The 23398-nt window shown below is 29.0% G+C and overlaps 1 protein-coding gene across 1 annotated transcript in view; it reads right to left on the bottom strand.

Annotated features, from left to right (window-relative positions):
• Nucleotides 1–1346: 1346 nt before the first annotated feature.
• LOC113370735 (neuroligin-4, X-linked) overlaps nucleotides 1347–23398 on the bottom strand; it is a 288495-nt gene continuing 266443 nt past the window's right edge. The window contains exons 12-18 of the mRNA XM_026611427.1: nucleotides 8747–8867; nucleotides 8358–8574; nucleotides 6126–6369; nucleotides 4122–4350; nucleotides 3784–3975; nucleotides 1614–1758; nucleotides 1347–1552 (exon numbers count right to left, since the gene is read on the bottom strand). Of these exons, the coding sequence (XP_026467212.1) occupies nucleotides 1547–1552; nucleotides 1614–1758; nucleotides 3784–3975; nucleotides 4122–4350; nucleotides 6126–6369; nucleotides 8358–8574; nucleotides 8747–8867 (1154 nt within the window). The 3' untranslated portion in view covers nucleotides 1347–1546. The remainder of the gene's footprint in view (nucleotides 1553–1613; nucleotides 1759–3783; nucleotides 3976–4121; nucleotides 4351–6125; nucleotides 6370–8357; nucleotides 8575–8746; nucleotides 8868–23398) is intronic.

Below are 23398 nucleotides of genomic sequence, written 5' to 3' on the forward strand. Positions count from 1 at the left end.
TTGTTCTGATATATTTACACCAACACAATTTTATTTATTTGAAAAGTATAGAGCCTGCACACATACTGAATCAATTCGAATAATAAATTTTAAGTATTCATATCATTTTAGAGGTTATCTTATAACGTATCTTTTATTAATATGTAGCTTTTACCAGCATTTGGACTGTAGAGACAATTGTGACAGTTTTTAGTACAATTTTATATGGAAAGCGGGGTGTAGCGTTATTTATAAACACAAAAATTTAAAATTAATTATATTTTATAAAACTTTATTTAACATAGTTTGACTTTACTCGACATTTTCGACTCCGCATTTCGAAATTTTCAAAAATTTATATTTTTTCAAAAAAATTAAAAAAAAAATCAATATTATATAAAATATCTAGAATTTTCAAAATTTTAATTCTTAAAAATAATTACGGTACGGGAAGTTCCAGCAACTTGCCTTAAGGCACAATGCCATGCACTACTGGTTACTACTTGGTTTGATTCAGTATTCACAAGCTCTCTAACTTTCATGATGAGTTTCAAGTTTGCTTTATATTTCCGTAGTTTTAATAAATATAATATATACATGAGATATGTAAAAAGAGTATTCATCTATATTAAGTGATGAAAAAGACAATATGATGTTATCATTATTGTCAAAAAATATACCTTATGAATCAAGTATTTTTTATTAAAAATTTTTATTTTAATAAATATCAATACGTAGTAGTATTGATTTATACGGTCATATGCGGAAAATGTAGTTTTTCTAAGGTTGAATTTTTATATATAAATATTTTTATATAAATTTAGCACAGAGTGAACCAATGAAAAATTAATTTAATGGTTAATGATTTTTATAACGTGTCAAAGTACTTCACATATTTTCTTTAAAAGTTTATCAACTTGGTTATGTTAAATATCAATTATCATATTGCAAATTAATAATATAAAATATAATTAAAAGAACGTTTTGATTATTTCATACCGGTTGTGTATTCATTTCAATAAAAGTACTGAGAAAATTTGATGAAGTTAAGTAAAGTCCTTTCTATATATGACCTGTTTTACATAGTATAGACAATGTAATACTTTCTACATGTTGAATCATTGAAAAGACTTGTATAAAATTTCACAACATCTTAACCACAAATTGATTCATATGATAAGATATTTTGCTTATTATTAATTAATATTATTCCCATAATAAAATGTCTCAATATATAAATTATAAAGTCTTTAAAAACAATATTTCAATCAGTAGTATAAAAAAATCAATAATATTACAGTACACAATGATAAAGAACTATATTATAGAATGTTTTTGAGTAAAAATTTAAGATTAACTCAATGTTCTTCAATCATGTTTATACACTAATTCACTGTACCTTGATCACTGAATTTTTATTTGTTTATTTAACAGATTCACTAAGTTTAGCACTCAGGGACAAATCACTGCAGTCTTTTATAAAATATCCAACTCAATCCCGAATTTGTTACTGTGTCGCTGTTTTACATAGATCACATTGTTCTCCGATTTTCTCGTCAGCGTGTCATCATACCTAGAAAATAATAAAAAAAAAATAAAAACCAGTTTTTAATAATATAATTTTGATCACTTACTCTCATTTCGCTTAGCGCCGCTTGCGGAACTCTGTTTTGTGAGCGACCAAGTGTAGCAGTTTGCATCTGCTGTTGCTGTTGCTGCTGTAACATTTGCTGTTGCAGCAATTGTTGTTGTGGCCTATGCTCTGTCGGGCTGTGGCATCTGAAAGTTGTGTGGAATAATACATATTTTTTTATTCACATATTCTCAACTGCCTAGTTAAGGGGCACAACTAGTGTAACCGCCTAAAAAAAGGTGATTTTTGGGAATTTATATTTAAAACAACTACTTCAGAAATCATTTCAAAATTTCAGGAATATATTTATACATGTTTTAAAAATACATAGTAAAATTTTTGAAGAAAGAAATTAAATATTTTTTAAGTTATCGTCGATCTCCAACGGCGCGACAAACAAAGGCCCTTCACTGCTGCAGTAATTCCGGCCTTCTCTACGTGGATAAAAATTTAAAAAAAAAATCTCGTTAACCTAGATAATATTGTCTGTAAAATGAACTACGATAAAGAAAAAAAATCAAAAATTGACAAAATGACGGCGTTTTTTTTTTAAAAGTCGAATTTTACCCAAAATTTTGGTCGTTTTTTGGACTGCCAAAATTCGATTTTTGATCCGATCAAAAATCGATAGTTCATTTTACGGAGAACTATATATAGAACATGCAAAAAAATTTGATAGTGATCGGATCATTTGTTTTTGAGTAATCGCTGCAGTAAATTCGGAAAATGCTGTTTCGAGTAAAACGCGGTTAAAGATTAAATGATCGTCATACTATATACTATATACGTATATACTCTTTAAATGGCTATAACTAAAAAACTATTTAAGATATCGATTTAAAATTATGGTTTGTTATTTTTGAAGGTATAACCTATCGAAATATGCAAAAATTAAGAATTTGATTTTTTGAAAATTTCACACTAGTTGTGCCCTTTAAGGACATTTAGCAAATTTGATAATTTACAATTGTCAGTGATAACTAGTCGTGCCTTAAGGCAAATTGCTGGAACTTCCCGTACCATAATTAAATACTCGAGAAAAAAAAATCAGTAATTATGAAATATTGATCAATGATGAATAACAATTGTTTCAAATATTTTCAAATAGATAATTATAAATTAAAGTTACATTAACATGCCGAATCTATCTGAGGATATGTTACTTACGTTTAGAATAACGCATATGAATTATATATACATTTTTAAAATAAATTGTAAATTGAAAATTTATGTTTTAAGTATAAAACTTTGTATATTTTTGAGAATTAGATTTTTTTCTGAATATTTTAATATTGTTAGAGCCGTACAAGTAAACTTTGAAAATTAAGAATCTTGGTACGAAACCCAAAAAATTGTACCAAAAAAGTACTCATTTTTAAAATCTTTATAAAATACCTAATGATTTGATTAATATATGTCTAATGATCATTTTTGACCTCCAAATAATATTTCTTTCTTACTTTTTCCTCTGTATCTTCGAAACCACTAGACCTGCCTTTTTAAAAATTCAATCAGTTCTACATCTTGTCAAAACAAGCAAAATGTTTTTGAATCGACGAAAAAATTGCATCCAAATTTAGACACACACTCACACATTTTTTCTAAGGTATGCCAAAATGTTCAGAAACTTTTGAAACGTAAAGATATGCAAAAATTTTCATTTTACATTTTTTTACGATTACTATAACTTACCCTACGAGAAGTTAGAAAAGACATTGTATAAAATGACACGTTGGAAAAAACAACTCAGAAGTTAACTTGCCATTCGTTATAAATAATATTACTAGTTTTTTTAAATATTATAGTGTAAACTCAAAATTTTTCTTGTATATAATAAAAAATTTACACGTCAGGAATAGATGTGAAGTGAAGAATTTTTTTCAATCTCCGACGGTAGTATTCATTTAGCAAAGATTTGGCTAGTAGATTTGTGCGGCAGTTCACGAACAAAATCTTATAAAAATTTATTAAATGACTGAAATACAGTATTAAACTAGTACTGTTTAATTAATTAAATTAATATTAATTTGTATAATTATTTTGCATTAAGCTTTAGTCTGAGCGTATGTATATAAAAATATACATACAATATGTATAACAAAAATAAAGAAAAGTAACGATAAGTTTAATGCAAAAACATTTTTTTATCATGAATTATTATATCATCAAACCTTGGAGGCGGTGGTGGTCTAGGAACGGATCCATTAGGTGGTCCATTTGTTGCATTTTGCTGTTGAGGATGCTGCAATGTACTAAATCTACCGCTATTGTGAGTTTGCTGCATTTCTGCAATTACACCTGCAGCATGTCTAGGAAGTGTCAGGCAATCGCTTTGTCGCATCATTTGAGAAGCTGCTACATTTCTGTAATATGATATTCAAAAGTTAATTCACCTGTAATTAGAACTATGGATATAAGATCTACACAAATTTTTAGTTCTACTTCATTGTGATTCTACTTCATACGAACTGCGAATATACAATAGTTTGCTTTGGTTCTAAACATTTACCTCGGAAGTGTGCTGGTTTGGTTGCAGGATTTAACTGCGCTATTAGCCAGATGACGCAATCTTTGCGTGTCAGCCATTATTAATGCATTAACATCACGTTCGACGTCAACGTCACTTCTAACGTTTGTCACGTCACTGCCCACGTAACGTTTCGAAGGAACAAGTGTTGCTTCCATGAAGTGGTCACCCTGGTGAGGTAGTGCTCCGCTTTGGTTAAGTATAGTTGCACCTGGAAATTGATCATTTCGAAAGGATTATATTAAGGGATCCCGGTTTGGCCCGGACAATCCGATTTCCACCTTGTGTTCCAAAAGCAGTATTTGTCCCGGATTGTCCCGATTTTTGAAAAATATAGGTTTAAAATTAAATCTTTGTTCTTACTTGAAAATGAAATTACAACTATAACAAAAATGATATTTACAACAAGTATGGTTACATAAAACAACAATATAAGAATTGAAAGAAAATTGCTTATAGCAAGAGTTCAAACGCGGCTTAAAATTTCAAAGTTTAATTTTCTATTTTACGAAAATTAGCAAAAATTATAAAAAAGAACTTTATGACTGCTTGGCACATATGATCACCTTTTTAATTAATTATAAAGAAAATTAATCAGTACTTTATATGAAGAAAAGGCGAAAAAATTATACATATTGAATTGTTTTGACAGTCATAAATTATGAAAAATATAAACGGTGGTATCGTGCCTTACGAGAGATATGAGTGTCTTGAGATACGAGCAGCGAAATGGGCGACTTGTTTGCTTCGTCATACGATAAAAATTCGAGGGGTCAAAAATATATAGAAAACTTCCGATCAATATCAGGATAACTATTGATAAAAATAATTTTAAAAGAAAAATAAACAAATATTATAAAGAAATTGAATATGAAAAAGATTGAAGAGTTATTTAAATATGTTCAAATATAAGAAGGCTTATAAATTAGCATAAATATGCATACATGAAAACTGTTGCATAATCTTTTATACCAAGCACCTCTGCCTGACAGATATGAAAACATTATGGCAACAAAAGAAAAGAAAATTTTCATTAATAATAATTGTGTCATTATTTTTGAGCTTAGTTCGAGCAATGTGGGACAGAGTTGAAAAGTTTGAGGGGCACCAGAGTTATTTGACCAATCATGTCTAATTCATTTTCACTATACAATAAGTGGATGTAGTACTTTCTGCCTCATCAAAACAATGAAAAGATAAAAAAATAATTTAAAATCTATTTATAGTCTTTGATTATTATTTATGTTGATTGATGTTATTGAATTAAATAAAAATCAACTGGATAGTAGAAAATAAGACATAATAGTTTCACAGATCTAGAAAAGAATCTAGTTTGTTTTCAATGTAGTTGTCTGTTTCCAGTGTAGTTTTTACCACTGAACACGAGTCTATAGTCAAAATTGAAGGTCGAATGGCAAAAATAAAAAAAATAATAATAAACGACAAAATCTACGATCTAGTAGTTCTTTTGCATAATAATTACAATCTAATTTATGTCGTTTTTTGTCTCTTATTATATAAAGGACCATTGGCTTTCAATTTAATGATTTCATTAAGTTTTCTTTGCACAATCTAATAGTAATTTATAAAAATGTTTTCTCTCTATAGCACCTGGGTAATATCTACAACCACGTTTGCAATTTGTTTATGTGAAAATTTGTGGACAGATTAGTGCTGTAATGTACAAAAAAAATGATTTTATCAATTTTACCAGCTTAAGAATTACTATGTTTTTCAATGTTTTGCCCTTACAACCCCAATTTTGACTTCAGATTCGTGTTCAGCGGTAAAAACTACATTGGACAAGATATGACGAGTGTTATGTGTAAGAAACGAATTGATCACATTTTAATGTATCCATATGAAAGTAAAATGCTTCGAGATACGAGCAATTTAACATGCATCCGTGATTACAAAACGAATTGACCTCGTAAGGTGGGGTACCACTCTATTTCTAAACTAAAGTAGGTATACAAGATATTTAACCTGTAGGTCCTCTTTGTTGTACAGTTTTCGCTTCCAATCTGGTCTTGTCCCGTTGATAATAGACGCCCGCAAATATGAGAACATTGAGTATCAGTAACGAGCATCCCACGGCAATGGTGACACTCAAAGCGGTCGAGTACGCCGAATAGCCGGCATTGTCGGAATGCAACGACGGCGGTGGAGCCTGCTGATCGCTCTCCTGGTTAATGTTGTGCAAGGAATTCAGACTTGTACTATTGGCCAGCTGGAATGAAAAACAATATTTGTAAAACAATTTAATATATTTTTCACTTAGGTGGCGGGGGCATTAATCACGTGTGGTTATTAGGGGAAAAGGGGGTTTGACAAAAAATAAAAAAATAACACATGGGGGAGGGATGGGTATGGTAAGATATCACGTGCATTAATTTTTACCTGAGTTTTTTTTAAAAATCTTAACATATTCAACAAAAATAAAAAAAAATACAATTTTTCTCGGAACTAAAATTACACGTAACGTTTCATGGGGGAGGGGAGGGTAATTTCGAATATCACCACGTATTACCAAGGGGGAGAGGGGGTCCAAAAATCTTTAAAAAATCGATCACTTGATCAATGGACGCCCCCTTAATAATACATTACTATTTTAAGAAATAACGTATTTAGGATACGTTTATGCATAAATCACATTTTAATAATTCTCATTTTTGAACAGCAAATAGAATTACTATTATATATAACAAGTATGTGTGTATAAATATAAATGAGATTATTTAAGTTTTTGTATTTTTGTATTTATAATATTTGAAAATATTAGTTAAAATGCAATAACTTTTAAATAATTTTAAAATTTTGAATTCATAGTTCAAACACAAAGTGTTAATTGTTGAAAACTTCCAGTATTATTTTTGATTGTGGTCCTTGAAATGTTATTCACGGTTACGGTTTCAAAGCTCAAATGAATAAAATCAGTAAAAATTAACGACAATAGCTCAAAAATAGTCATAATTTCACCAAAGATCTAAATCACACTTAAAATTTAAAGTAAGGAAACAGGACATGCACCACTATAGTTATACGTATTATTTTGTGTCTAATCAATCAAAAAATTATGTCAGTTTATACCCCATCCATTAATCTGAATACTCACATGTTTTTATTTTGTTATAAACACCTTTGCTGTTTTCAAAAAACAAAATTTAACCTAAACTTTTACTTAATGCCTTACTATTTTAAGAAACAATTGTTAAATTATTACCTAATTATATAGATGAACATGAGCTTATATTGCCTGATGTTTATGGTAATATTATTATGTCTTTAATTAATTGAAAAAATCTAGTTCATTTATCTTTAATCACTTAATCTAATCAAATTCTCGTACAAAATTCATTTTTTACATCAAAACTTTTAAACAACGAGAGATTTTTTTAAGAATTATATTCAGGATAGTTAATGTCAATACTATCATCCGTTTCGACTTGACGTCAAGTTCTGGAACACTGTGTATAATTAGAAATTACAAGATTTAAAAACTGAGTAACATATTAAAAACTCGTGGTTTTTAATTACTGAATATCTCAAGAAAACGTATGATAATATAAATAAACCAATAATGAATTAATTACATTAAGTGAAGTTTGAGCTAGTAAATTTGAAAGTTTCCAAATAAATCACAAGTGAGGTAATTATATAAAGTATCAAAATATTATATATAGAATCAAAATTAATAAAAATTTTAATATTAAATGTACTTTTTAATAGCCATTATTCAATGTGACTTTTTTACAACAAATTTTACTACTTTAAAAATGTTATCATATGGATGACGTTTCAATAGAAATATTATGCATTATTTGTCTTACTGTATTTTTATCTAAATTATTCAATAAAACTTAATGGTTCCGTTAATATTTGTGACTAAAACAAAAATTGAAAAAAAAAAACAAAACTGTTCTTTGAGCTGCTGCGATGATTCTTCTCGTTAATGGTGCCTTTTTGAAAAAAATCATTCAATTACTATCATAGTCATATTTTTATCCGTCTGGAACTGTATTTTAATCAACATAAAAGCTAAAATTATATACACAATCCGTGCAAGTAATTCAATTATTTTAAAATATTTTAATTTATTGAACATCTACTTTATAATAAAAAAAGAAACAAAAGATGAAAAATATACAAAGATTAATATATCATATAGCTAATTCGTCACTTGTTTTTCGTGTAGGCGATTTCAATTACATGTCTTACCTGAATATTAAACATTCCATTGACAGCAACTGTAGGTGTAACGCATGTGACGTATTCTCCATAAAGACCTGGTCCGTCCAAACCATTATTATTAGAACCACCGATAATGTTTACACCTCCAGGTGGCAAATCATCAAAATCATCAGTCAAAATATTTCCTGCATCATCCTTTAATTGCCTTACTAGGCCATCATATAAATTAGGATCGGAATGATGTCTGTAAAATAATAATAAAAGTTGTTGTACAAGAGTTGAATAAGATTATTGTATAAACCTTTGAATGGAAAATTTATACTAGATCATAAAAATGAAATAACTGTATATAAACTTTCAAATTTTTTTTTTTAATTTTAACGTATTGTTTTTGTGTTTATTAGAAAAAATATTACCTAAATAAATTATGCCTTGTACCAGCATCTTCACTTCCTGATCGATGAAGTTCAGGTACAAGTCGCAGCCATACTGATAATTGGTGAGCACGAAAATGGTTTTTCAGTCGTGGTTTCATACCTGAAAAATTTATTATATATTATTATCACTATTTATGATTCGATATAACCAATTATGATTTGGACATAGGCTCCAAAGGGAGAAAGATGTAGAACGTTTGTTGAAAATGTTCCCTTTATTGCATTAGTAGACCGCATTGCTTTTTAACAGTCAGACGATAAGCTTTTTTGTTCATAATAATTACTGTCGTTGAAAAACATTCGTGGGCATACCCTTTGGTTTTTAATCTATTATATGTCTACACTGCAAGAACGGTTGTCACAATCGCCCTGTTCTTGCATGATTGGATTATGACTATATCGATGGATGTTCTGATACATCGTATTTCAGTATTTTAGTATTTCCACGTAGAATAATGTTGCACGTTTGATATTCGTACGCTTTTTAGATAAGGTTGTCCTATCTAAAACGCCTTTCTGCAATTCAACCACATGGCATTTTGACAGTATTTAGTGCCATTTTGTATGAGAAGCGCTACGTCACACAGCACCTACGTAACATTGGTCTATTTTACGACAAAATCGGCCCCTATAAATACGTACCATCTTTGAGTATTATATGTATATTCCTCCATGGGGTCTCTGTAATGTATTGATAGCTTTAGGAAAGAGTTTTAATAACATCGCACGATCTGAAGAGCTATTCGGTAAAGAATTCGCATTAAAATCAATCAACGCCTCTCTTTCGGACATTATATAGGATCCCATGTTGGGTGAAAAGGAGAAAATACAACGCGAACACATGGATAGCACACACACACTTTCCTAACTCGTGAAAAACAGATTGAAAAACGAATATTTTAAGCCGGATAGGAAATTCCATGGACGCATCTTCACGTATATAATACAAACGGGGGAAAAGTTAGCAAACACTTGAAGATTTTGTTTATAAATTCTTGACTTTCTTTATTATTTTTTAGTTTCAAAAGTTTATTACAAGCATTAATTACGAAGGTAAAATAATAATTTGCAAACATAATAAATTTGACAAAAAACAGATAAAGCTGTAAGAATAAAAATATTAGCAGACCCAGGATAAATAAAAATTTGAATTTGTACTAAACCAAACTAAAAAATAATTATATACTTTTATTCTTATACAGCTAGAGTTTAGTTTTATTCATTTTATATATACTAGCTGGCCCGGCAAACGATGTTTAGACTTAAAAAATATTTAAAAAAAAATTGTATTTATTTGTACTGATTGTAAATGTAGAAGTGCGTACTATGTAAGTGAAAGAGACAGCTAACATGAATTAAATGGATGGTTTACCCCCTGAAACGCATGCCACATAAATGTTTCTGAGACATATTATTAGTCATTCAAGTGCCAGCTTTATCTGAAACCGATTTAATTTCAATTGAATTGGCACATTCGAATATTCAAGGTTTTTATATATTATTATCGCGCTTTTCATTAATTCATTACGAATTTTGGAATTACGAAACAAAATTCTAACATTTATATTTGCATTAGGTTATGGCATGTCGAATGCCATGTCAAATCGAGTCAGAAATGTTAAAAAATCTACACTTTTCCATAGGTTTGTACAGTGTCCTAGTTTCCTCTCAAAACCTGTTATATTTTCAAATAATATTTTTGCTCTTTCTGCAAATCATTTAAGAACTAAGTACTACGTGCTCACATATTTGTGCAATGAAATAATATGTTGTGCAAAAATCTATCATTGATTTGATGTATCTAGTTTTCTTGATGGTAACCTTTAAAAATTAGAATGAAAAAAATGTACGACAAAATTAAAAACAGTGTCACAGGTTTGGATAATCCTTGATTAAAATAGTTTTTGAAGTAAAATTTGATCTTTTTCCTAAAGACAAAAAAAACTAATCTAAAATAAATCACAAACATTCATCACTGCACGTGGGATGAATAACAATTATTCGATCATTTATAAAATAGGGGTTTGTTGTAAAATATTGAAAATTTAATTATCTGAAAGCAGTATAGTTCATATGACTCAAAAGGGACTGATAGCTGTATATATTATATGTTAACTTCATTCGTTTTTTATCGCTCGTTTATTGTCTCTAAATACACTCTCTACAATATTCATCTCTATCTCACTTTTTGACTCTCACAATATAATAATCTACTCACTCGACACTCACATATTATGCAGTTGTTATTTTATCCATATGTCATGCTATTTACGTCAATATGTATTTAAATATTCACTTCCTCTTGAATATTAGAATAAAATTTAAAGAATTTCTATAATGCTATGCTTCCCTAAATGTATGGTTGTTATTTCCTTATATTCTCTACAAAGCAACTTCTACCCCTGTGTTATTATTATGAAAAACTTGCTTTCAGCTGCAATCAATAATCGTTTTTGAGATTTTAACTTTAACCTCTTTCCGCAACGATGAACTTGGAATATTCTAAGCGTATAATATCCAAGCACCTATATGGGAGAATGCATGAATCGCGATATTCTTAACACGCGCGAATAAAAAAATCCATTTAATATATTGTGTAAGTTTTAGAAAGGTCCGTAGTAGGAAATACAATACTGGTGTACCGTTCAGATTTAGCTTAAGAATATTGGTATTTTTGGTATTGAAACAAAAGTGCTAGAAAATACATTTTACACTTGAATTTCAGTGTTTTGGAATTATTGAAACTTTAAATCTCATAATCGCTTAAAACAGATATCTCAAGTCGTTTTATTGTATAAACTTTCCCTTAGAAGTACATACAAAAATTGCATCATATTAGTATAGCGATTTCTTTTTATTAATCAGCGATTTATTTTTATTAAAAAATTCATTTAATCATAACATATGTAAATAAAACTATGTAAACTTATAAATTATTGCTTGAAGTCTTTTTTAGTATTAAGCCTGAAAAGCTTCGCACGGCTCTCTAATGTCGGCGCCAAACAGCCTCTAGAGGAAAATGCATTGGAAAAATTGAAACAACAGTATTTTAATAATTTTTTTTTTGTGAAAAAGTTTTGTGTGTATGAGTTAATATCTTGAGAATGGGTTCAAAAAAATCATTTTTTGCTGAGTAAAATACCAAAAAGGATGATTTTCTGCAATTTTTGTATGGCAGACCTCTAAGGAGAGGGTGAACGATGGACATGGGTGGCTTGGCCTAAGTTAGAGAGGGGTTGGTCATACATTTGGACGTGATTGGGGCACTCTAAATGTGCCGAAACGGAATTTTTCAAAACTCAAACTTCATGTTTAGGTCAATGCACGGGACATTAGAATTCATTTTAGAGGTATGTTTTTTCAGCAAAGTATCTTATTTTGATCTCTAGTATCCGAAAATCATATGTGCCTAAGCAACTTTTAAATCGACCTGCCTTAATATATATATATATATATTAGGGTGGTCCTTAATATGGACATTTTCGAATTTCCTTGCCCCAACAGCTCAAATGGTTCCAAATTGATAGAAAACAATTCTCTGAAAGTTTTAGCTCTTAATATTGTCTTTTAGATAGAGCGCAATTCAATCAAAGTTTTGTATAGAAATAGCATGAAAAAATTTACAAAAATTTTGTAGAGCGTCGAATTTTCAATAAAAAATGTCACGAATTTTCACTTTTAATCAACTTATCGCTAAGTTATACCTAAAATTTTTTTTTAAATTTTCAAAATTTTTCCATGCTATTTTCATACGAAGTTTGATTGAATTGCGCTCTTCTAAAAGAAAATATTAAGAGCTAAAGCTTTGAGAGAATTGTTTCTTATCAATTTGGAACTATTTGAGCCCTTGGGAGCAAGGAAATTCGAAAATGTCCATATTAAGAAATACCCTAATATATATATATATATATATATATATATATATATTATAAATATCGTTTGAGAAAAGTGCATTATTCAATTAAAACTGACAGTTTGCCATTTCTCAATTACAAAGTTTTACGCACGACTGGAAATTATAAATGCTTTTTTAACGCTAGGTTGAAGTTTGCGAATGATTTAGGTATTGAAGAAAGCTAAAAACGACGAGAAGAATTTTTCGTAGTATTCTGGAAACATTCACATTTACATGATAGTCGAATAAAAATTTACATAAAATTGCATAGGAATTGCACCGTAATTTGAATATATGTGCTTTTATTACGGTGATGTTTGAATCAGATTTAAATCACATTTGTAAGAATCATGGTAATATGTTGGTTAACTAGGAATATAAAATATTATTTTGCATCCTATTAATATGTTAAATTTAAATTTAGGTATCAAGAAATACAGCACGATATAAAAATAAACTAGTGGGGCGCATGGTATCGTGCCTTAAGGCAAATTGCTGGAACTTCCTGTACCAAAAATTATTTTTCTTAAAAAGACTAACATTTTTGAAAAAAATTTACTCAGAAAAAAATATTTTTTTGAAAAGATTATCATTTTTGAAAAAAAAAATACTCAGAAAAAATTAGGCTACAGTTGCCTTTGCCAAAAACTAATCACACCGTCTCCTTATCAATACGAATCGAATGTTTTTTAAATTATTCAAATCGCTTCATCCGTGTTCCCGAAATCGTCGACGAACATTTGTATTCGAACACACACACATACACGCACACACACATGCATCCATTTTTTCTAAGGTATGCCAAAATGTTCAGAAGGTTTTGAAACGTAAAGATATATGAAATATGAAAATTTTCATTTTCGATTTGTTTGCGATTACTATAACTTGCTCTACGGGAAGTTAATAATTAATTTTGTTATCTAGGATTGAATAAAGAACATTAATCTTACACTATTTTAAATAATTGTGTAGAATGAAATATAATATTCTTTCAAGGCGTACATTTGAAAGTACCCTAAACCTAAAACCAGTTACAAATGATTCCCAAATATTAGCAAACTTTTATATCCGTGCAATATTTTGGTATTTTCTGGCGCACCTATTTTGATTCATGTATCCAATATCGAATACTATTTATATTATAACTTTCCATCGATAAATAATAAATAATAGTTGCAGCGTAAAACTAATAACATTATCTTCGAAGCGGACAAACAAAACAACGAGATATCCATTAGTTCGCCGATGGATTATCAGAAAGCAATTCTTTGGCGTTTATACACATACCGTTTAGGGAAATACGGGGTAAAATGATCCATTGTAGTAATAATAATAATATATACAGGGTGTTTCAGACAATGTCAAGCCGAAATGGGGTGATGGTATTGATCGTAATTATCATAACATAAATTAGAAAAAAAATCATGTGGTTTGAAAATTTTGAGCTTTCAAGTGCAACCTAGAGCTTTGATTGAACTGTGTCAATTTTCATCAATTTGTTTTTACAAACTTTGGATCTGCAACCGTAAATAACATTTCTAGGATCACAGCCAGAAATAGCACAATAGCTCACAATATATTCGTAAAATTTGAACATTTGCGTTTTTATTTTGGACTGTGGTCATAGAAATTCTAATTACAATTAAATACTATTATTTAATTAATTAAAATTAACATCAACCAATTATTAAAACACCTCATCAAAGCTCTAGGTTAAGCACTTCATATCCCATAATTTTCTACATGAGATTTTTTTCTAATTTTGTTCATGATAGTTATTATCAATACTATTACTCGGGTTGGGCTTGACGTTAGCTCCTAAAACACCCTGTATATGTACTTCCCACATGATTTTTCTATCTGCCTTATTAATCATTCATAAGTTTACTATATGTAAAATGAAATTACGTTAACACTTACGGGACCGCAACGATTTCAAAACAATCTACTTAAGTGTACCGGCTGTAAACTTGATTTCATTGTGTATGTTATGCAATTTGTTTGATAAAAAAAATTTGTGGTCATTGAAGGACATACATTTATAATATTAATTTATTTTTGATCATTTTATAAAGAATGGCAGCGTTCAAAACAATTTCTAAAATGCATAGCTGGTTGATTTTGACATGTTTTACAATAAAAAGCGCTCGGTTGTTTTAAATATTAAAAAAAAGACTATATAGCAAAGAAAAAGGCTAATAATATTACTAAAATAACTTAAAATTATTTTCAAAAAACAACACTGCTATACGTATGTAACTTATTCAACTTTTCGATGCAAACTGAGTCATTGTTTATAAAATAGCCTGTGCCTCACAGAGTATGTTTGTCCACTCAGGTGAACAGCCGTCCCCAAAAAGTTCAATATCTTTCGGTGCGTTTTTCGTAAATAATGCAAGTTTGCACAAAAATAGGTTTCATAGTCTTAAGTTAACGAATATCTTAAAATATTACCGTCTGAAATTATGAAAAAAATCATTTAAGTTTTGTCAAAGTTGTAATGATACCTTAACTAAGATGCTAAAACTCCAGCTCAATTTTGGATCACGTCTATTAGTGACACGTATTGGAAAGATTTTGCAATATACCTTAAAGCAAGATGCCACGTACATCTATTTTGTAAAGGTTTTTGGTATGTTTAGTTTACTGTTATGCCAAAAAACATTTTTAAACAAGTCTAGTAAAATTTTGATGCTGATTTAGAAAAAATTATCTTTCAAGTTTTACCTTAAGGCACTCAATTTACCCAACGTTCCTCTATATATTCTATACTCTCGAACATTTTCCAATAGATCTAAAGGAAAAAGGTCCTTTATTTCCTTTGAGATTCTTTTCATTACCGGGCGATTAATCAAACTGATTTATAAATAGAGCTTCGTACCGAAAAAAACTTCCATTGTAAGATAGAGTTAAGCGTGTTCGTAGATGATCCTTTGTTGTCTACGTAGTATGCGTAGGTGTTAAAAAAGATTAGGTGCACATAATAGAATAATATAGTTGAAAGATTATCAATTTATCATTACAGGTATCAGTAATCTTAGTAATCAATATTGTATGTTTGAATAGTTCAATTCAATCGACCAAATTTGAAGAAATCTACTGCATTTGATATGAGAAAACTAGATATTTCAATTTTTGACACACTTGAAACTTAGACTTTCCAGAGTTTGGCATTTGTTCCACTTTTATAGTAAGTGCAGTTTCTAACAATAAGTTTTATCCCGAAAGTTCTCAAACTATCTCATATTATTATAATGTCGTAACATATAACATCGTGATGGCATATTTCAGTCATTACTAAATGGATTTCAAAATATTCCATCAAAAGATTTGTTCTGTATTTACTTTATCTATAAATAAGATTAATTCGTAGAGTATGTAGGTGTAATAGATAATGAAAATATATAATAATTGAATGAACAAATGTAATTATACAAATTGTACAGCTAGGTATAATAAAGCAAGTAAGACTGGATACGGTTGCACCATCTTTTTCTCAGCAATATTTTTTTAAAATTTTCAGTTAGCTGCAAGAAGAGTAAATTACATGGTAATTTGAACAATGGTTCACATGGAAATACTGAAATACTATCAAATATCATGAATAAGTTATAAAATCGTACAAGATTATATACTAATCCACTCATAGATGTAATTAGAACCCTTTTCATTTATCGCATAAAAACAAGACACTGTATTATATTTTATTTACATAGAAATTTACTGAAAATATGTAATGGTAAAGTATAATACCCATGGGTGGATTTATGTACTAATCCACCATCATGTTGTAACCATTATATATATTGAAAAATATTTCTGTAAATTAAAAATTAAATTGAATTATACAAGAAAAGGGCGCGTGTCACAATTATCTACAACCTCGGTTATGATAGGCTTAAAAATAAATTAAAAAGTAATAAGTACTAACACCAAAATGATTTTTGACAACCTTTATTGTCACAAATACGTCTCTAAACAAAACATAATTTTTAAACAAAGTTCAATTTTTCTGAATGTTTATTCTTTACCCAAAAAGGACAACGCCCACAATCACGTATCACAACCGTACCCAACGCACAATTGAAATTTTTATTGGAAACAAATCATCGTTAGGACTGAGCTGAACTATTTACACAGAAACTAATTACTGGTGATTCACTACTGAAGACTTCAACTTACAGAAAAATGACAAACTAAGTGTTCTCTCCGTATTCAAGCAACAGTCATTAAAATAAATCGAACAAAGAAACTCTTTTTGACTCTTCAAAAGCAATGCCGTCTACAGATCATATCAGAATAACGCTGAACTTGGCGCTGACCAAAGGTAATGGAAACTTGTTCGAAAGCACATACTTTACCATTCTCCCTCTGGACCCTTATAATAAAATCTGTATAGTTTAGCAATTAAGTAAACTATCACTACCGTACCCTGGCACAACCGCCCTACATATCTCTATGTAGAATAATTTTGCAAAAAGTTTACTTTGATAACTGAAAGTGTATCAGGCAGAACTATAATAATATGAGTTTGTTTGAGCTTAAGACCTTATTTTTTTTTCAATTACTTTCACAATTGATGAATTCATTCATGAATTAACTAGGAATTTTGATGAAAATATTTTTAACTTTCCATAGGGTAAGTAATTGCAATCGTCCAAAAATAGAAATTGAAAATTTTTACATTTCTTCACGGTTTGAAGATTTCTGAACATTTTGGTATATCTCAGAAAAAATGGATGTGTGTGTGTATGTAATGTATGTATGGATACAATTTTTCGTCCACGTTTTCAGGCGCACGAATAAACCGATTTGAATGGCTCAAAAAAACATTCGATTTCTATTGATAGGGAGATGTGTTAATTAGTTTTTGGCAAAAGCAGGTCCAGTCGTAACGCAGATACGGAGCAAAGAGTTGCAAAAATACAAGTCGAGCTTTTGAGAGAACGGAGTATCCGATTGGAATGGTCTAAAAATCATTTAATTTGCAATGATTGGGAGAACAGGTGATTAGTTTGTGGCAAAGGCAGGTCCAGCCATTTCGAAGATACAGAGCTAAATGTGCAAAAAATGGCAGATTTTAGGAGAAATAAGCGTCCGATTTGAATGATTCAAAAAACTTTCTGTTTGTTTTAACAAAATAATAGCTTTTGGGAATGAAAAAATTAAATTTTATAAATCGAATTTTAATTTTAATTCTGACTAAAGTTCTAATATACTTTGAACAAATAATTTAAACTTTGCAATTCAGTTCATATAATTCTTATAAATATTAGACAATGTTACAATATTTATAAAAATTTATTTGAAAACATTTAATATTCCTCGAACATTTCGTTACGGTACGGGAAGTTCCAACAATTTGCCTTAAGGCACGATGCCATACACCACTAGTTTTGATATTTGTTATATATATATATATATATATATATATATATATATATATATGTGTGTGTGTGTGTGTGTGTTATGTATGTATGTATTATAAATTCCATTTGTACTTCTATTGTATCGATTCGCTCTGTTCTTAATATGAAAGCGCTTCTTCGTAAAGAATAAAAACATTTTTTGTAGAAAGCACAAAGTAAAAATAAATGGTTCAAATACCCTGCTTTTTCCATCGTTCGATGGTACATGAAGATATTAGAATACACATACGCCAGAGGCAGAGCTCGCACACTTTTGTGCAAAATGCATATATTCCTATGTATTCCTACCACGTACGTATTCCGCCGTTTATGTGAGTCGGCGAGATAATGGAAAGGAGATCTGGCAAATAGAAAACAGAGAAAAAATCAACCAAAGATTTGTGTGATCGCGAACAAAAAGTATAAAAGGAAAAATATGTCAGCTTCGAATAGGATAGATAGCGCCGCCGCCTTTGGGGCGAAACGCGATAAGTCCCACTATGGCCATCCAAGGAGAGGTGTTAATGAATTGTTTCCTCGAGTTCAAAGATTACGGACAATCTAAGTTTGGAAAGTATATACTTTAACCAGATATTTCGTCGCCAAGATACTAACAATGTGTAATATAGGGTAGAGCAAGGCTTAAAGACCCGCGGGTAAAAAGGTCCACCATCAAAATCTCAAGAACGAGTGTAAATACTGGAGCAAATAAGCTCCAATATAGACTAAAGATCCGCGGGTAAAAAGGTTTACCACCAAAGTCTCAAGAACGAGTATTATTACTGAAGAAAATTAGCTTCAATTAGACTGAAGTGTTATGACTTAAAGATCCGCGGGTAAAAAGGTCTACCACCATAGTTTTAAAAACGAGTATAATTACTGGAGCGAATTAGCTCCAATATAGACTAAGTGTACTATGGTTTTTCATATAAAACAGAAAATATAGAGCGAATTAGCTCCAATACAGACTAAGTGTGCTATAACTAATTCGCTTTAGCTACAATTTTTGTTAACAACAATATTTGAAAGTAAAGAAAAACAGATATGCTATCAACCATCGTTAAATCAAGCAAGCTATCAGATTTTTTTTTAATTACAATATTTGTTAAACTGTTACATCTAGTAACAATAATGATGAATAACATAAATATGAATATAAAAGAGTATAAAATAAAGGATAGAATTTACATTGAAATGATGTCCGTAGTTATGATAAATTAATATAAAATAAAAGCAAATAATAATAATAATAAAATTAATAAATGAAATAAATAAAATTTCTGAAAAATAAAAATAATACTAAAAAAACAAAGATAAATGACAATATTTGAAAATCTATATCAAAAGTATTAACTTTCGTTATTAATTTGGTTGTGAGCACTGTTGTTTAAACGACGAGGTCTTAATATAGTTTTTAAATATACATTGTTTGATTGTTTCATAAGATGTATTGTTGAATTTGAGTAAGATTCAACAGATAATTTCGTATATCCTCTATAAAAGCTTACTTGTGGATGGGGTAAAAAGGACCAATTGAACCTTTACACTGACATAAGTGTAAACAATGAAATATAGCAAAAAAAAATGCAAAATATAAGTTAAATTAATAGTTTTCCAGCTCTGCTAATGAAGATTTTTTCAAAGTGCCGGATAAATATGAAGTGTTATATCCATAAAAATAATTTCCCATATGATTTATATTTAATTCGTAAAATAACCTTTAAAATTTTAAAAACAAATCATTGGATATGTTCTTTTGGCTGTCCCATTGGATGTGGTAAAAAGGTACAAACTCTCAAAAAATAGTAAAAAAAAACGAGGATTTTAAAATATAGGGTAAAAACAGATGACAAATTTTAGAAAAATAGTAAAAAAAACAAATTTCTATAATTAGGAATTTTCTGGGAATTTTATCGAACATAGAACGATGTTTGTTTGATACATGATGTGCTATGATGTAGTCCGTTTGGTTTAAACAATATTATTACTTAAAGGTTCCTTTGTGCTTTTGTGAGACCTTTTGTGCCCCGCCCTACCCTATATGTACAGATAGATTTTCAAAAATTCCATTTTAAGTGTATTAGCAATTCTCAGATCTTAATGTTGTGAAAATATTATAGATCATTACATAATTTCAATTTTAAAGAATTATGATACAAACGTGAGCTTAGCAAATGAGAATATTTTAAAGTAATAATTTTACTTGTTTGTACTAAGTACTAAGTTTTATTCATTCATTGTACTAAGTTTTATTCATTCATTTTAACATAAAAAATTACCTTATATCCTTCACATATACGTAAACCGAGTGTGACATCAAATCATTCATATCTTTTTCTATTTAAGTTTTATTAGAATCCATACGTTTCATTTAAAATTTTGTTCTGAATTCAGTAAAATATATTAGATAGTATATTGAAAATAATTAAAAACTAAGTGAATATAATATTCTAACTATGAGTATAAAACACAATTAACACAAATACAGTAAAGACTCCTTCCGTAATTAAATTGTAAAATCAAACAGAAACGCACATATTTATAACAAAAATAAATTGCTAAGACGTACTATCTGATCTGTATCTACTATAATAATATTTTTAAGAAAAGTATTTGCAATAGTTGAATAGGATGACCATCATGGGCTGAAGTAATTGTAAAAGCATATTGGTATAAACGCTGTTTGTCACTTAGATAAACTTTTTTATTGCTTTTATTGGAACACTATTCAAAATGCATTGAGATTTACGTAGAACTGACTTGAATTGTCCTCAAGTTTATCTCTGATCTAAAGTAGATTCCATTGGAAACATCATATCACGGAAAATCTCTTGAAAAAAAATTTAATGTCTCAAATGAAACTTGCGACATAAAATAATAAGGCATATTCAGTTGGCATTAACAAGTAGGAGAATAAGTATTATATAATATGTAAGTAGAAATACACATTATATATTCAGCACTGGCATTTAACATCAAAATATAGATTTTGACTTTACCTGAATGCATGAAATAAGTTCTCAAATGTATTACAACTAAAACCACGAATTACTTTAGTTTTGTCAAAAACTTTAATGTTGCATTTAAATTAAAATCAACAAATACCCTCATAAAATCAACACTCGCGTATTCTTTTCAAATTTGATCAGTGTTACAGTCTACCCATTGACACGTTTTCTTTATTATATTTTATCAATTTCCTCTACGCATTCTTTCGATATGCTGATATAATATACTCCAATATTCCACAAAAAATGTAACTTTGAAATTTTTACTATGCTCACAGAAATACGTGTATGTATAAGTTTATTTATATTATAAAAATCAACGAGCTGACAAAGTTTTGCAATGGGAGTTATGCGAGTTTTTCCGCGAGCGGTTTTTTCTTCATTCGATTCCTCGCACCGTGCGCACCTACCTAGAGCTCGCGAAATGTGTTTTAACTCGATAGAAAAGTTTTTAGAGTTTTCTTTCCGCGAAAAAGGTGATGAATGGTTATAGAATGAATGATGTTTTAATGTCACCCATATATATTTTTTTCACTTTATGGTTTTACAAATTTAAATTGGACGAAAATATAGCTGGAGTTAAAAAACTAAGTATTTTTAAAAAAAACTGCATAGTAAAGAAATGATTATGAAATAATTTATAAATACTAGTACTTTCATCATACTTAGATTTAGTTACTAGTATTTTCAACATATAGATTACACGTGGTATGAAAACTTACTAACTTTGCAAAGAAATTCGTTTTCGCAAAAGAATCTGATTTGCTATTTTTATGTTTTTTTACGTTTCAAGTCATTCTAAAGCAATATAGAAAAAGTAGGTTTGTGTATATGTGATCAGATTTTTCGATTTTTTATTCACATTTTTCGTGAACAGCTGCACCGATTTCAAAAATTTAAAAGCTATATGATTCGCGTAGATTCGATTTGAATGATGATCGACCAAGCCGTTTCTTTTTAATTAGCAGAAAAGTGAAAAGTTTTTCATCCATTTTTTAGTCCACAATCCTGTATCGATTTTAAATATTGAAAAACTGTTCGAAGGCTATTGGTTGGGAATCGTGCTGATTAGTTTTTTGTGAAAATCGGGTCATTTCTTCAACACTAAAAAGATATACAAATAATTATAACTGAAATTTTTCCGATACTTTCAGAAATACGTGTATGTATAAGTTTATTTATATTAATAATTTCCATGGAAATAGTCTGATAATTTTTTCCATGATGATGATATGTCCATACTAAACATATTAAAATATTACGGTCCTACGACAAGTAGATGAACTTTAAAAAGTCATCAAAATTTGAATATAATGAGTCAAAATTTTTTATCTAAAGTCGCTTCTGTGATATGTTGAGTCAAAATTTTAATTTTTTTGAGTTTATTTATTTGGTTTCAGTTGAGTAAATACTAAATTTTTGAAGTAAACAGTTAAAATTTTGTCAAAAATTTGTCTAACTCACTATTTCGGTTGCTTTATTAAACATATCGGGAAGTTCAAGCAACCTGCCATAAAACAGAATGCTACCTACATCTAATTTTGATAGATGTCGTAGTCGAAGATATTATGTAAGTACACTTCTTATCTAAACGGTAAATAATAATACTTGGAAATTTGAATTTATTACAATAATTTAAATCTTGCTTTATAGATTTTATCATATTGTGGTTGGACTTCCACTTTTGGAACCATATTGTGGTTCCAAATTGGACTTTGGAAATATCGATATGTAGTTAAAAAAATGATAAAAACAATTATGACTCAATCTTAGTTAGTCATGAATTTTAAATATTTAAATAGTTAAAATAGTCAAATTTTGAATATTAATAATAGTTATGTATGATAAAATGGTCATTTCAGCATTATTTGAAAATAATTTTAAACTATGTGCAAGATGTATGAAATTCCCAATATACTTAAAGAGCTTAATAAGAATTCATATTTAGTAAGTATTGAATTTGGGAACTTGCTCAACTGTCTCTTATAAAAATGCTGATTACGTTTTTTTTTATTGAGAATTAAACAATCGATTTCTTATTTTAGGATATTGGTTCAGTTCATAATTTTTATTAAAATGGAAAAATTTATTAAAATAGTCATACTATAAATTTCAATTAGTCAGCACGATTCTTCAACTGATATCTTAGGAACAGATTTTGATTTTTCAGTTAATTGTGTTTCATTGAATGCGAGAGTATAGACTGATTTAAAATGGACTATTCAAATTTAAATTTTATGTTCAAATTTTTGGGTTTGGTAAAAAAAAAAGGTCAAAACAAGAAAGCGCTAGTGATTTAAGTACAGGCATATATGATTGA

This window comes from Ctenocephalides felis, unplaced genomic scaffold (assembly GCF_003426905.1).
Source record: "Ctenocephalides felis isolate EL2017-DRISC unplaced genomic scaffold, ASM342690v1 CF-g0.4_SCAFFOLD_01492, whole genome shotgun sequence".
Classification (NCBI taxonomy): domain Eukaryota; kingdom Metazoa; phylum Arthropoda; class Insecta; order Siphonaptera; family Pulicidae; genus Ctenocephalides; species Ctenocephalides felis.